This window comes from Teleopsis dalmanni, chromosome 2 (genome assembly GCF_002237135.1).
Source record: "Teleopsis dalmanni isolate 2A chromosome 2, ASM223713v2, whole genome shotgun sequence".
Classification (NCBI taxonomy): Eukaryota; Metazoa; Arthropoda; class Insecta; order Diptera; family Diopsidae; genus Teleopsis; species Teleopsis dalmanni.
In genome coordinates this window covers 129,819,356-129,835,724 of record NC_051847.1, presented here as the reverse complement: position 1 = coordinate 129,835,724, position 16,369 = coordinate 129,819,356, and the positions used below count along the sequence as shown (strand labels likewise).

General features: G+C 30.1%; 1 protein-coding gene across 1 annotated transcript in view; it reads left to right on the top strand.

Moving 5' to 3' along the window:
- Positions 1 to 15,762, top strand: part of LOC119675710 — a gene marked incomplete at its 3' end in the record, with an annotated part of 31,275 nt that extends 15,513 nt beyond the window's left edge. Inside the window, 3 exon segments of the mRNA XM_038086916.1 lie at positions 16 to 170; positions 14,292 to 14,502; positions 15,505 to 15,762. Coding sequence (XP_037942844.1) covers positions 16 to 170; positions 14,292 to 14,502; positions 15,505 to 15,762 — 624 coding nt within the window.
- Between the last annotated feature and the right edge of the window lie 607 nt (positions 15,763 to 16,369).

Sequence of the window (16,369 nt, the reverse complement as noted above, 5' to 3'; positions counted from 1 at the left end):
AATCTCTCATTGCAGAAACGAAAACAATTTGCGGCGAAGTGCCGCCACACTACTGGGAAACGCCATATTCGCAGCCCTACTTTGACAACTCATCGCGACGTGATGTTACGGCAACGGTGGGTCAGGCGGCGTTGTTGCATTGTCGCGTACGGAATCTAGGTGACAGAGCGGTAAGTTAAAAATTATGTATGCAAATAAAAAGTAGAAAACTCAAATGAAAATTTTCATGAATGGTAAATTTCAAGTGGTACACTGAAAAAAAATCAAAACACTAAAGTGAAACTCACTGAATTTTCTACTGCAGCACGAACCGCAAGCAAATAAAAAACTAAATGAAACATTAAAATGAAACATGAAAAGAAAAATAGAAAATAGAAAAATGGAATGAAAACTATTTTTTTTTCGTAGTGCTTGAAAAAATTGTTATTTATGGCGTTTTTCCTAACTAAACATCAAATGCAAAATTCAGTTTTTATATGACATCCTTGTGACACGGTTTTGGACAGTATTTTACTATATTCTTTAAACAAATTTTTATTTTAAAATTATTGCAAATTAAATAGAATATTTAAATTACAGTTCATAATTCATATCTTTATAAATTACATTAAAAAAGCATTAATGACATTAATTTTTGACGTTGTCAAAGTTTCAATAAATGAAAAGCATATATTATATATATATAAACTTTAATAGTTTTCTTCAAAAACTGTTTTTATTTGTATTAACTATTTTCCTTGTCAAGTAAAATTTAGAACCGAATATAATATATATTAAAAGCGTATTGAATTTTCAACACAAAAAAATTACTTAAGCGTTCGAGTGAAAGCCAAAATATTTCTCGTTAAGAATTTCTTGATATTAGATTCTGACCCAGATCCTGGGCCTGACAGACAGTCACAAAAAAATTGGACTGAAAGTCTCACTTGTTCCCAAGCAAAGCGAACATTTCCGATTTTCCTACAGATCCACATATATTAAAAAAATAAGTATAATATTAAATATCCCATGAAAATTTCACACTTCGAGCAATATTAAATCTAAGTTAACAAACGAATCTTCAGTATACCTAGTTTCGCTATATTAGCAGTACAAAAATAACTGCCTTTATATTCACGATGTATAACCAAAAAGTGAAAGGAAATTCACGCCGTCTTTAGAGTGTGTTTTTGAATTTTGGAAATAAATACTCGATATACTCGATACGCGTTATATCAAAAGTAATTTCAACTCCTCACTACTTTTTGAGTCCATCCCGTAAATTAGCAATGTGACTCGATATACATATACCAAAAATAATTAGATAAAAAGATTCTTGATATTGCGATTATATAGGATAATGGATGAATTTTGTTGGCAACACGAGATTTTAACTTCAACAGTATATCTGGATTGAAAACTAGAAATTTTAAAAAACTTCTTAATTTTATTTAGGAATATGAATGAACGCGGTTCTAGCTCCCAACAGAGTGGAGCACTGCGATCATGATTGATCTTTTGTGCTGCAACAGACTCTAACCGAACAGAAGACATTCCGCCTTCCGAATGAAGGCTAAAATGTCAACCGTTGAGAAACTCCTGATATCAAAAGGGGAGAGTAGTTCTCGACCCACTAACCTCCTCCTGGCCCAGATCAAGGCTGAGCAGTCACATAAAATGTGATTCTTAATTTTATTTATTTTAAATGAATAAAATGAAACACATACAATTATTTACTAATACAAATTCTTTTAATAGAACTAATGAAATGAAATAAAAGCAGTGGAGAAAGCTGAATTTCTACTACGAGGAATAAAAAAGAATTACCAAAATAAGTATGAAGTTTCATATTATGCCTATTAAGCATTTTTTTCAATATATTTTTTTAAGTCAGAGAAGATAGGAATAATCTGAACATAAATTATAATAAAGGAGTACTTATACAATAAAATTTGTATAAGTATTTGTAAGAGTAATATGATCTTAAAATAATATTAAATTGATATAGATATTACATAGGCTACTATGCCAGGCAGACCAACTGAAGAAACCATTTGGACCCTTTTACATGATTTATAAATTTCTTAAAATTTAAATACTTTAATACATAAACAAACATAAAATAGAATTTAGTATTCACGTTTTATTTATATGAGACTATGACGGATCATATAGTATTCACTAGATATTAAAACTTCGATTGTATAAAAAAAGTCAGTCTAATTGCACATCATTTAAAACTTTACAAATTAATTTGAGTGCAATTACAAATATATATGTAAACTTTTTCGTTAATATAATGATCCTAATTCATATATAGCTGCTCATTATAAAATCAATTCTATTACACATCTTACAGAGAGCCAGAAGACTCAAACATTTAATTACTAAAAGTATTTATATCAGCTTATCTGAAACAGAACAGTTTTCTTTAATACGTTAATTTTTAAAGTATGATAATGCGTGTACATGCTTCTTTCAATCACTAATTTGTCTAATTGCTTTAGGCTTTAAACTTTGAAATTTTAATGGTAATGAAAATAAATTATTTTAATTACTATTATTAATGGTCCATTCAAATAAGTGTCAATAATTAATTTTTTCAAAACACTTTATTTTGTTATGTATATGATATATATGTACTAGTTAGTTAGTTTTTATAGTTCTGCATATATATTTAAGGACTTGAATGAATTTTCAAAAGATTATGTGTTTATTTAAGGTGGTTATCTATTTCTTCAAAACGTTCCAGTGTTTTGTAGATTAAATTCTTGAACTGTCACAACCTTTAGTTCTTCGTGAAAAAGAACATATGGTACATTAAGTCTTCACGATTCATTCCATCGTTCAGTTTTTTCAGTCTCAGTTTTGAATTATTTAGAACTCAACAATTAACAAATCTGATATAAAAAGACTCACTTGAATAAAATTCAGAGTTTTTAACTGTGAAGCAGCACCAAAACGTTACTGTGTAATTCTATTCCCTGACAGATTTGAAGTTGGTTTATAAGTGGACTATCTAACTTTCCATATGATACGAGTATAGCATATATTCGTCGAACACGTTAAGGAGAATCCGGTGCTACATACTTAATCGCGTGGCTCAGTTTTTCTGAGCTCATAAAATTGCCCGAAATGGAAAAGTTCTCTAAACTTTTAGAAAAACCGACCATAATCTCAGTGTTTCTTGAAGAACTGTTATCGATAACTTGCTCTTTGTTGTGCATGTACATGAAGTGGTTGTCTAGTGTCAGACCTAAGTATTTCTTATATATTATTAAGAAACTAAGATAAACTGAATTTATTTATAAATTTATTAAGTGGTATTAAATTTATTTAAGTGGAATTCAATTATTTTGCTAAGCATTTTTTTAATATTAATATTTATTATATATAGATCAATATCTCAATTTGCATCATAAATCTTTGTTTTTATTTTGCTCAAATGAAACATGGAAAACGTTTTTATATTAAATTTGATAAAATATTTATTTGCATTCACTTTTTAGCGTGGCATTGAACAATATTATATCCAATGACATACGGAGTTATCTATTGGCTCCAATATGCACATAATTTTCGAACAACAATGGCGTTTGTCCTCCAAAAAAGATTTCTTTAGCCTAATATAATTTCTTTGTATTTTCTGCAGGTATGCAGTGGTGGTTCGGCGAAATTGCATAAATATCAAATTCATATAAAAACCGAAATGGATTATTTTATAAATTCCAGTCGAGCGCTCGGTACGATTTAGTCTTGTTTCGGTTGCAGATATCTGCAAACTATTTTTTCATACTTTCTTCCCATTCAATTTTGCTTCACAAGATACACATGGACGTGTGCATACATTGTACACATATATTCGTACTTCTATATAAACATGTAATGAAACTGAAAAAGAAAGTAAAAAGGATTTTACGTACATTGTTCTTGTTATTTGGTTTACGTGCTTTACGGTAAGGCAATAAAATTTAAATGACACTCAACATGTGCGGCATTGTGTGCCACATAAAAAGTTTTTTTATATTCAAATGCCCTGGCAAGGATATTCTGTATGCCAGGATTGCCTTTTTTATTGTGCGAAATCACATGCTGCAACATAAAAAACTGAAGGTGTGGCATATTTTGTGTGTAATGAGCTTAATTGAAAAAAATGTTCGCTTTTAAGCCAAAAATCACGTTAAAGTAAAAAGCGTACGGGTATTAAAAAAATGAATATTTCTTATAAAAAAAAAAAATTATTTCAATTTTTAAATACAAATATGTTTAAAATAAAAACTAAAATTATATTCTTTATTTCTACACAAGTTGTACGGCTTACTGTAACATTCATTATATCATTATATTATTTTAAACAAAATTTTAAATGTCTCATTGTGTTCAATACACAATAATACATAAAAATAAAATTTTTATTTATATATAAAATAATTCTTTTTTTTGTAAATTTAAAAGCTCTTAAACGTTATATTTGCCTTATGATAAAAAATCTATACTTTATAAAAAAAAGTAGTAATGTTCAGTCAAACATTTTTCAAACTCTATTCAACTGTATTCGGATATCGACTCTTTTTTGTTCAGTTTTTTTCGAATGTGCCCTGTCTTATAATGAAAAGAAACTAGAAGAGTTCGAGGTTTGTGCAGCCTTGGCTACTAATGGAAAACCACGATTAGCTATCGTTTTAAATTTGACAGGCACGAGTTCTAAGTCTGGCACTTGCAGTCCAACAAATTATATACGAACTATAAACTAATTAAAAAAAAATTCAAAAATATCTTAAGATCACTGGTGATAAGTATTTGTCAGTACTCGAAACAATGTTGTTTTTCTACTAACTTTCAATAAATTGATCAAATTGTAGTTCTTTCCTCAATACTGTTCTAACCCTTCTCTATATTAATTCACTTTTCATCTATAATTTAATTATTAATGGTTCATGCCGAGAATAGAGGTCATCCCAAAAATATACTCGGTTAATACTAAAACGTTTTTGGATTTGATAATTTTACTGACAAGAAAAATAAAATTTTATTTTTACACTAACCGCATTAATGACAAGTCTGTTGATACAATTTTATAATACTTAATACTTTTGATAAAAACCTTTTCGCCCATTATCTGTTTAACAAACAGTACTAATCTATACTTGCTTCATCCACAATAAAATATGTCCTCATATTTTATCCTGTTCTGTAAATAGGTTGTTGTGTGTTATGTGAAACACCTTCCAACAATCACCAAAACCTTTGGTCATTCAACTGTGCAAACAAACTTAGGGCCATATTATATGGTAGACAGTCCTGGTCACGTCCAAATTGTTATTGTTTTAAATATAAAATTGAAATTCCAGAATAAGAGCAACAGACTAATTTCGAAAAATCGTTTCACGCGGTTATGAGGTTGTCAGTGCTCGTTATATCAGCCGATACATTGTTCTTTACTAATTAATGTCATAATTTGAACCTTTTTGTAGAAAAATGTATATTTTAGACTGAATGTGTGAGCATGTCTACACAAGAAAAAATTTAATTACAAGCAAAAACTACCAAAACTATAATTACGATATGACTTTTTGTATAACATACCTTCATAGTCATACGTAAAACAATGCAATGTCTATGCGTGATCTGACAGTCTGCATAATTTGACATTTTTTTAATTTTTATCTATGATACAGATACTTGCCACCTGTGCAACAAGTTGAACATATATACAATTAATTGCAATAATGCCATTTAAACTACACCTGAATCACAAATCCAGTACCAACTTACATATCAAGCTAATTAAAAATATGATACTCGTATGAAGGGCGAGTTTCAATAAAATATACACATAAAAATAGTTATTGGTGCAGAAAAGTAAAATAATTAGTGGTTCATTAAAAATTAATCTGAATTTGATAATAATTTGTTAAAAAATAGAATAAACTTAATTACAACCAATCAATACAAATATAAATTTTATCGGAAATATTATTAACTTGAAAAGCATTTCTTTGTACTCATTAAAAATCAGAAATCGACCCTTTTACTTCCAAATGTATAAAGAGGGTGTAGTATTCACAGTTCTCTAATTAAATTACTATATACTTGATTATTATTGTACTTATTGTACTTACTTAGGTTAGATTGTAATACCAGCTTTGTGCCCAAAGCTCACTTTAGCTCAAATAATGGCCCGTTGTCGTACCACAGGATTGGAGTTTGTTCAATCGAAACGTTAATCCAATAAACGATACATGAAATTAGTTCACGTTAAAGAGATCGAAATTATTTATAGTTAATAATTTAGATGCCCTTCTACGGTCGCAGAAAATGATGTTGGAGTAGTAGGAATTGTATTCCGATATACAATATAGTAATACTACAAATTCTGAAGAACGTGGACTGTGCTGCCATTATCAAGAGTGTAAGAGCAATCATAAAACGGCTAGAAGAGGTGTTTCGCATCTTCGATTTTGGTATTAAATAAGTAAATGAGCAAACTAAATAATGTAATTTTTTTAGAATAGTTCACAAAGTCATTATTCTTTGTTCTCCATACATATAACTATCTAAATGTTATGAATTCAGATTGTTGAAACTAGTTAAAGTGAAAAACTCAAGTCTACTGTAGAGAATATATAGAGAGCTGTTATCTATGGTCACTAAAACAAAGTTTTAGAATCTTTCAGGTTACTGATTTAATATACAATAATTCTAAAATAAAGTGCTACAACACTTTAATACCAACAAAAGTACTAATAAATAATTTTGTATGAAATAAAATTATATTAAAATTTATATTCTCGATTCCTGTTACCATTGAAACCACAAATTAAAATAAGAAACCCAACGAGAAAATGCAGTGCAGTTAAGCAGACAGAAATAAATTGGCTTATGACACTGCCAAGCAAATAATTGTCAAAGCATGCGAACAGTTTGTGTAAGGACACGTCATTGCGCTACTAACTTTCCCGGATGATGCAGGAAGTGGGCTATGAATAAAGTAATTAACGACGCGTTAATTTAATTGTTGGCTATTAATCATGTCCTTTGTATACATAAAACGAATTTAACGAATGCCGGCAAAGAAAGTTCTTGCTGATGCCATGACATACATTAGCCTGCCTTTCCGAATCCGGGTTATTATTTTATTTTTCTTCAACACGTCATTGTTTGGTAAGAGCACACAAAGTAGATTTTATTAATTGCACAACAACTTCCTGCGAAAAATATGATAACATTTTTATGTATTACCGAAAACTGTTAAATTACACCCAGGACTATGAAAAAGAACCGCAGAAACATAATGACTGGCAATATTAATTAAATTTTATGTCTCTATATTAGTTTACTTTTTGTCTTTTATGTGGTGGTGCAGTTGGTAAATATTTTGATACAAAATTGTGGACAAACAAAAAATTTGGTTAGATAAACGCTTTATGCGTTAAATTTATAGGGGAAATGCTCTGAAATTGATTTTAATTTTACTCATCTGCTGAGCTGAGATATAGCCTTGAACAATTTAACTAGTTTTCCAGTACTTTAACTATTGTCATTAGTAATTAGAATTTTGTGACGAGGTCAGTAAAGTCATTTTAGCGGCAACATTTGATTGGTTTATACGTTGATGGTTTTGGCTTTCCGTTAAAATATATTCTTTAAAAACAAAGTTAACAGTCACGATTCTTTTCAGTTTAAAATAAGTACGCTTAGGAGCCAATGCTTACTTATCATATAATCCAATTTGCTGAAGCGTTAAACAATTATACAGCAGTACCGATTGATAATAACTTATCACTCCTAATTATGTTTTTGCTTGTCTTTATTGTCTTATAATTATATACAGTTAAATTTTTACTCTATATCCACATTAGCATTTGTGGATATAGTGAAGTTTTAAAATATATGTAGTATAGTTAGGATAATGTTAATGTAAATTGTGTGGTCCTTTTAATTACTATTAAAATGAAACTTCATTATTTGATTTTGAATTCAGATATGATTGACTTGACCCTTTAAGTTGTACGAGCAGGTGAATTATCTTGATTTCTAAAAGAAATTTATTAAACAAAACTTTGAGTAAATATTACATTTATATAAAATATTATATTTATAATCTGATATTATTTTTTTTACCAGTTTTAAGATAATCTACAGAAAAATTTCTTCATACCCAATTTCTAGAGCAAAAGAGCCAGTTTCGCTATTTTTCACCAATACATGCCATTTACCTTAGTTCAAGATCATTATGCTATGTCAAAGTCTCGTTCAATGTGATGAAATGCCGAAAAGCTCCTTTTTATTCATCCAAAAGCGCTCTAAATATTGTCAACGTTGCATTCGATTGTGTTTTTCTAACATTGCTGTACTGCACTCACTTTATGGCATTGGAAATCTGAAAATTTTCATAATGTGTGATATGATTAGAATTTATAGCAAGTCTTCTTGGCCAATCCAATGTGTATATGGTTTATTGGATGCCATTCATTTGCATGGTCTTCATGGCTGTTATATGAAGTGCGACTTAAGAGGTAGATTTGTAACAGATGGCTTCATCTGAACTTGCAAATGCGAATCTTATTCATCAAACACAACAACTTCGTTCACATAAGTATCCTGGTTGAGGTTATTATTATCTTTAGCATCTTGATGTTGTGTAAGTGATTTTTTTCTGTTAAATCAAAACAAATTTTTATTTTCTGTACTTATCGGTCACTATTATTCTTTAAATTTTTGTTATTTAATTTACACAACTAAGGTTCATGTGATTAATTTTTAATAGTCAAATTTGCAACTACAGTATTGCCAACCGCAAAGTTAAACGCAGCGCTAGAACCGATAAGCGCAGATGGCTCGACAATTTAGCAACAGAAGCCCAAAAAGCAAGCGAATCACATAGGCTCAAAGACCTACACAACATCACTAAAGCTATGGTGGGACGTAAACACAGGATTGCAAAGGCAATAAAAAACACCAGGGGCGAACTAGTACACTCTAGCGAAGACCAGCTAAAAGTATGGGAAGATCATTACAGAAATCTTCTAGCGGGAAACAACACCTATCCTCAGCAGGAACTATGTAGTAGGCACGACGGACATGTTGCTCGCAACGATATAAACACAGATGTGCCTAACACCAATGAAATTGAGGCAGCAATAACTCAGCTTAAAGCGGATAAGTCCGCTGGTCCGGACAAAATTGCCCCCGAACTGCTCAAAGCAGACAAAAGTTCAGCTGCTCAAATTATTCAACCAATTGTCAACAACTTCTGGTCCCAAGAGTCATTACCGCCTAATCTTAAAGACGGCATCATTATTAATATACCAAAGAAAGGTAACTTGATGGAATGCTCCAACTGGAGAATCATAACTTTACTAAATGTAGCTTATAAAGTTATTGCTCTAATCCTACATAAACGTTTAACTTCGGCCGTTGAGCCTACACTACGAGCCGAGCAAGCAGGATTTAGGCCTAATCGATCATGTGCCGACCACATAAATAGCCTTCGAATAATAGTCGAACAGTCTAGCAAATGGCGATTTCCTCTATACTTGCTGTTTATCGACTTTAAACGTGAATTCGATACACTTTTCCAGACCACCATCTGCATTAGAACGTATGCATTAGAACGTAAAGGTATACCGAGTAAATTAATAAATTTAGTAAAAGGCTTATACTCTGACGCGCACTACTCAAGGTTGCATTCTTTCACCTATACTATTTAATATAGTCTTAGATGTGGTTATGTCGGAAGCTATGAGCACAAATCACGGCATCTCTTTCGGCCTTCAAATCAATCTTACTGACCTCGATTATGCTGATGACATCTGTTTACTAACACATAACTTTTCCCAGATGCAAATATCGTTAAACAACATCGCAAAGCGTGCACTGGCAGCTGGTCTGTCAATCAATATCAACAAAACCAAGTCTATGCATCTCAGTTCAAACTGCTCAACGAAGTTTCAACTAGATGGCTCCTACATCGAAGATGTACAAAGTTTCTGCGATCTGGGAAGCTACATTTCGAACAACGGCGGCAGTCGGCAAGACATTCAGCACAGGCTATCGAAAGCGAAGCAAGCGTTTGGAACCCTTAACAAAATCTGGCGTTTATCCAACATCACACAACGCACTAAGGTACACCTGTACAATGCAAACGTAAAATCAACTTTACTATATGGTGATGAGAGTTGGAACCTAACGGCAAGAGATGCACAACAGTTACAAGCCTTTGCCAATCGTTGTCTACGACGCATCCTTCATGTATTCTGGCCAGCAACCATAACCAATAATGAGCTCTGGTTTAGAACGAATCAGAATTAGATAGAGTTCAATGGAAACTATTTGTTACGGTCCTCTGCTCCACCTAGGAATAAAAGGATTAAATATAATATAAATTTGTTTGGCTATTCTACGGTATATAAAGCATGAAAAAAAAGTAGGGCTGTGCAAAGCTCAGGAAAAAATACTTGCTTTAAAAGTTTTAACAAAAATTTTTCATATGACGACCTATTTCTTTTCTTTTCTAAACTCAAATTCTTATTTAAAGATAACATATTCACTAAAATTTAAAAAGAAATATCCACATCTCCATCAACTTCTTCTTATTTGGAACTTCTTCACATTGTCAATAGCATGTCAATCCTTAAAACCGACAATAACGGATGTCGGTTTTCTAATATAAATCAATGAGCAGATTAATAAAGTAAACAAAGTAACGTGCGATGATACATTTTTTCCGCTATTAAAGAAATGTATTAACATACTAACTTTTAACTAGATTGAATGATGCAATTGGCATTATGAAAAGAGCATTCTTGGCATTTAATTTTCAGGTCAACGACTGACGCATCAATGTAAGGGGTGCGCGAACGGATCGAATAAGGCAGTGTTGAACGTGCCTGTATTTTTATATATTGTAATTAGACATTATTATGAAAAAAGACAAATATTTCATAGTTCTCGTTTATATTTGAATTAGTGCATTTGGGTTTCACATATATGTAAAGTTAAATCACATATATGAAATAATTAACTTATGAGTTTTGACTTTTAGTTATCTTCTATTTTATTTTTTATTTTCAACTTTCTTTGCGTTTACTTTTCCATATATTCTCTGTCAAATTTTTAACTATATCTCTTCAATTTCTCTTGCGATTTAGATTGCAGGAAGACAAAAAATATAACCATAAATTAGCATAGGAACCCAATATCAATTTTCGCATACATTCAAATTGATATATACGCAAATTTTGTTATCATTATTTATTTTAATTTTGTGAAATTTTCATTTTCTATAACTACAAAAACGGAAGAACCCATAAAATTATAATTCATTGCCATTTACCTACCGCATATCGACAGCAAATGTGTATTTAAATGGTCATAAATTTCTGGAAAAAAACGAACTTACAATTTTTTATATTTTCTGTATGGAAGAAATTCAGCTATGCTACTAAGCCATTATCCTTAATGTAAAATTTTATTACTAACAACTTTCGCAGAAATAAAATTACAAAAAAAATTTAACAAAATTAAATTAAGCGAAACTGACTTCAAAACACACTACGCGGTGTTTGGTCGTGACAATAATGAGATGTATATTTAATAAGAGAATATTTTGATATTATATTTCACAAATAGTTATATATATCATATATATAAATATGAACTATATTAGCAGAGTGACAAGTGCACAACGCCATGAATGAAGCCAGGTCTAGCGTGAGGCGTGAAGCTTAAGCAGCACATGTGAACAACGCTATGAATGAAGCCAGGTCTAGCGTGAAGCTTAAGCAGTTGTTACTGGTACTAGAATTAGTTTAAATACACATAGTTTCAGCAAAAAATTACTTGTAATTTATGAGACTTAACTTCATATGTTAGGTGGGGATAGATGACTGACCAAGACAACTTATGTATCTAATAAATCTATTGCTATGCTTTATTGGAGTCCACAAAAGGCTGGTAATGACATGACATGACTAAACACGTCGGTGTCATTAGAGAATTTTAAGAGATGGTTGGACAAAGAATACTTTTTTAAAACTTTTAGTCTAGTTTTTCAAATAACCCGTCAACAACACAACGGTTCTAAATCAGTACAATTAGAATTAGAATTTTAAAGGTATACTTTTTTAAAACTCAGGTTGAAAAAAAAAATTATATCAAACTTTTCAAAGAACTTAACAAAAGAGATATTATATTCCAATATAATTAGAACACTTTATTATAAAATCGCTGATGTGATAAAAAATTTCTCTGGTGGAAATTTATTCCATTATCCTTTGAAAATTTGTAATACAGAAAATTTTAATTTAAATTAATTTTAATAAACTAAGCAAAATAATATAATATTTTAGTAGAAATTGTTTTAACATAAATAAACATATTTTTTTGGAGTGTAGGGTATGTGGCATGGATGAATAAAAAAAATTAAATTATAACTTTCGCATAGTGCTATACTACTTTTACACTGAAATATTTGCATAATCACACCGTATATTTTTAATATATTCATGGGTTATATGGGGCCAATATCTAGCCATATTCATTAATGGATAATGGCTTTTTGAGTGCAGGGTTCGTAGCTATTAAAAAATCCTTTTTCTCATTTTTTGTAATTTAATTTATGCGATTGAGACTTTTAAGGGTTACGACCATTAAAATACATTAAAAATATATTTGATGGCTCTTGAGTTAATTTCAGTATTTGTTTCGAGCTCTTCGGTATGCATACTACTAAGGTATGCGGAACATATGCAAATGCAAATAAGTAAGATGTAAGCACATAAAACATATTGCAGTACTTATTAATCTCAATTTAGTTTGAAAAAGTAAACATAAGTTTATTGCAATTCTTGTGAATAAAATTAATATATTAAGTAAAACATTATCGTATTAAAATCAATATCATGTAGCGTATGTTTATATTTGTATATTTACTAACACTTACTAATATTCTTAATATATAATATTTGTAAATTTTAATTAAGAAATGTTTTGAAAAAGATATATATCCAAATAAATTGTACTTCTTTGAATAATAATTTTGAATATATTGACCAAAAATAAATAAATAATAATTTTGAATGTACTAGTAACATAGCTGTATTTGACTATTAAGTGTATGTACTTGCATTGCATAGAGTAAATGATATCATACCCAAATTACTATTAATTTAACCCTACATTAAGAGTTTTGATATCTGGAAACTAGTTTTGAGATCTGGAAACTAGGTTCTTCATACAAAAACACAATGTTCTGTTAATATTTTTATGACTATCATTCCAGTATTATAAGGATTCTATAAGACAAAAGTCATTTCAACTACTTTTAATAAGTAATATATAATATTTTAGGCAATATAAAATGACAATTTATTCCATCATTGAGTGTAGTGGAACAAATATATACTGCCTTTAGATGACACAATTTCAAACAAGTGTTCCTTTCATGTTTTTTTCTCATTTTCATTTTTGACCTTTAATGATTTTCATTTTTTTTTGTTTGTATTAAGTTTATGCTCTTAAAATAACATCTTAATTGCATCTGGGACCTGTTCCGTGCCTACTATCAAAAGTAGTCATAGCCTTCACATATCGATTGTAAATAAGATCCCACTTATTTCTGTAATGCACAAAGTCCAATTTTCACATAAATTTTTATAATTATTGAAAAAGTTTAGAATATTTTTAAACGGGATAGTACCAATAATTGTTCAAAATGGGTATGTGCTGACTAATGTCAATCGATATAATATGTTATTACGCATATCTGTCTATGATAGAGTTTGTTTTCGTCTATTCGATAGAAACCAACGACTATTTTTGCGGTAATTTCTTAACACCTTAATTATTTCTTAGTTTTAATAACTTAAGTTATTAATTTAATTATATTTAATAATAATATATTTAATTTAATAAATTATATTTAATAATAATTTACTAAAAAGTTTGCTTAACGAAAAATATGCAATTTGCTGATTAAAAAAAAGTATCTAAACTTAATGCCTTTCTATTGTTGTGAAAACAGGTAGCAAATACAATTTTAATTTATTATAGTTACTGCATTTAAAAATAAATATTGCAGATAAATTTTTAAATCCCAACTAAACTTCACTTTTTCTGCAATTTTTTAGAAGTGCAATTTTGAAATTTTCATCTATCTAACATTAAACGTTCTCTTCCACTTCTGCGTTCTTACAACCTGACAAGCTTAGTGCCAATTATCGCAATAAATCTTTCTTTCCAATACATTAACTTCAAATTCATGAAAGTGCTTTTTTTAATATCTGCTTTCGTTTCGTTACTTTTTTCAGGTATCCTGGATACGTAAACGTGACTTACACATACTTACCGTTGGCATATTAACATACACAAATGACCAAAGATTTCAATCGCTACATACCGAAGGATCAGATGAATGGACATTGAGAATATCATCACCTCAGCCAAGAGATTCGGGTACATATGAATGTCAAGTATCAACTGAACCAAAAATAAGTCAAGGATTTCGACTCAATGTAGTGGGTAAGTGTGCATGGTCAAATGAATATCATAATGGCATAAAAGAAATGCACGAGATATTAGAAAAGAAAAATTGTTGCACAAAAGATAAAAAAAAAGGATTCGAAGAGGAAAACTGGGAATTTATAGAAAAAGAGTTTGGTGTAAAATTTTTTTTTTGAAATAACAATGGAATCCGCACAGCATACAAAAAAAAATGGTACGGAAACTGCCTTTGTGACTTTGTATGCAAATCTTTCCGGTTGCTTATCAAAGCAACATTAGGGAAGGCAAAAAAAAAATAAAATAAAAATGAAATTATGACTAAAAAGGTACATGACTTTCTGGATACTCAAATGTAATACCAATGTATGCCTATGCCTATAAGCTTGTTACACATGTGCTAAATGCAAAATGTGCCTCCACGGCAATTGTGTTGCTGCCTTTCCTTTCTTGAAATGCTATTTACATATAATACGTACACTCACATTTTTATATATATATATATACTATATATATGGTTTTTTTTGTTATAACTATTTTTATATGTAAGATAAAAATCACTAACAAAGACGAGTTCAGGCTTTTATGTGTCATTGTGTTTTTACACTTTTACTGACCATTTTTATAAGTCAAGTGAGAGTGGATATGGTGGCAGGATTTTATGTATTTCATATTGTATAAGCCACAATGAAATGACATACAATGGCTTCCACCAACACACATAAGTAAAACTGTTATATTCGCTTCTTCTTAAATATACATTTTCCATTATACATTCCCGGTACTGTACCAAGTACGAGTATTAAATTTGGAGAACGGAGGATGAAAAAAATTTGGTTATAAACGTTTCCAAAATTTGGCCAAATGCTTGAAATGAAGTAAAGTGAAATTTGCTTTAAGTATTTTAAGTACTTGGCACAGCTTGTTTAGTTTTCATGAGCCATAAAATTTTAAAACCGAAGTAACCGCCAAAATTCCAGAAATTCTTATTCCTTTTCTTAACTTTGCTTGGTTTATTTGCAGTTTCACGTGCTAAAATTCTGGGCAATGCAGAGCTTTTCATCAAGAGCGGCAGCGACATAAATCTTACATGTCTGGCTATGCAATCTCCTATACCGCCGTCTTTTATTTATTGGTACAAGGGGAAACGTGTAATGAATTACTCACAACGCGGCGGCATCAACGTCATAATGGAACGTTCGACGCGCACAAGTAAATTATTGATAGCGAAAGCAACTCCTGCCGATTCGGGGAATTATACGTGCTCGCCAAGCAGTTCAGGTAAGTGGGTTAACTGATATGGCAAGGCAAGCGACTTGTGGTATAAAAAATTTCATCCAGGAAACTGTGTCACGTTACTACAGCGAACTGACAATGAAATATTTTGTTGACTTATAATGTTACCAAAATTTTCAATTTATCAATTTAGAGGAAACCATAAATTTTAAAGAAGTTAGCGTATAAATTATTGCTCCTAATGTTGAATTTCCCCAAGTGTAAACAAATTTAGGATGAATTGTCTCATTCAACTAAGAAGAGTGAGATGAAAGCAAAATATTTCATTCGAAGTTCACATTTAAAGCAATAAACAGGAAACTAAATATAATTTCTTATAAAAACTTTTCATTGAAACTTTTAAGAAATATTGACTTTCGATTTTGAGATAATATCTAACATAAAAAACTGATAAATAAAAACTTTGGTTTTTATCTCAGCTTTACTAATACTACTCGTAACATGGAAGTTCATATATAATCATGGATAAATTGGAAATTCTATAATTTACGTAGTTCTAAAATATGTAGTTGTTTGCAAAAAATGAATTTATTGAAGTTTTGATATTAATATATTAGATCCCTTACAGTCGCCGAACAACTTAATTTATGAA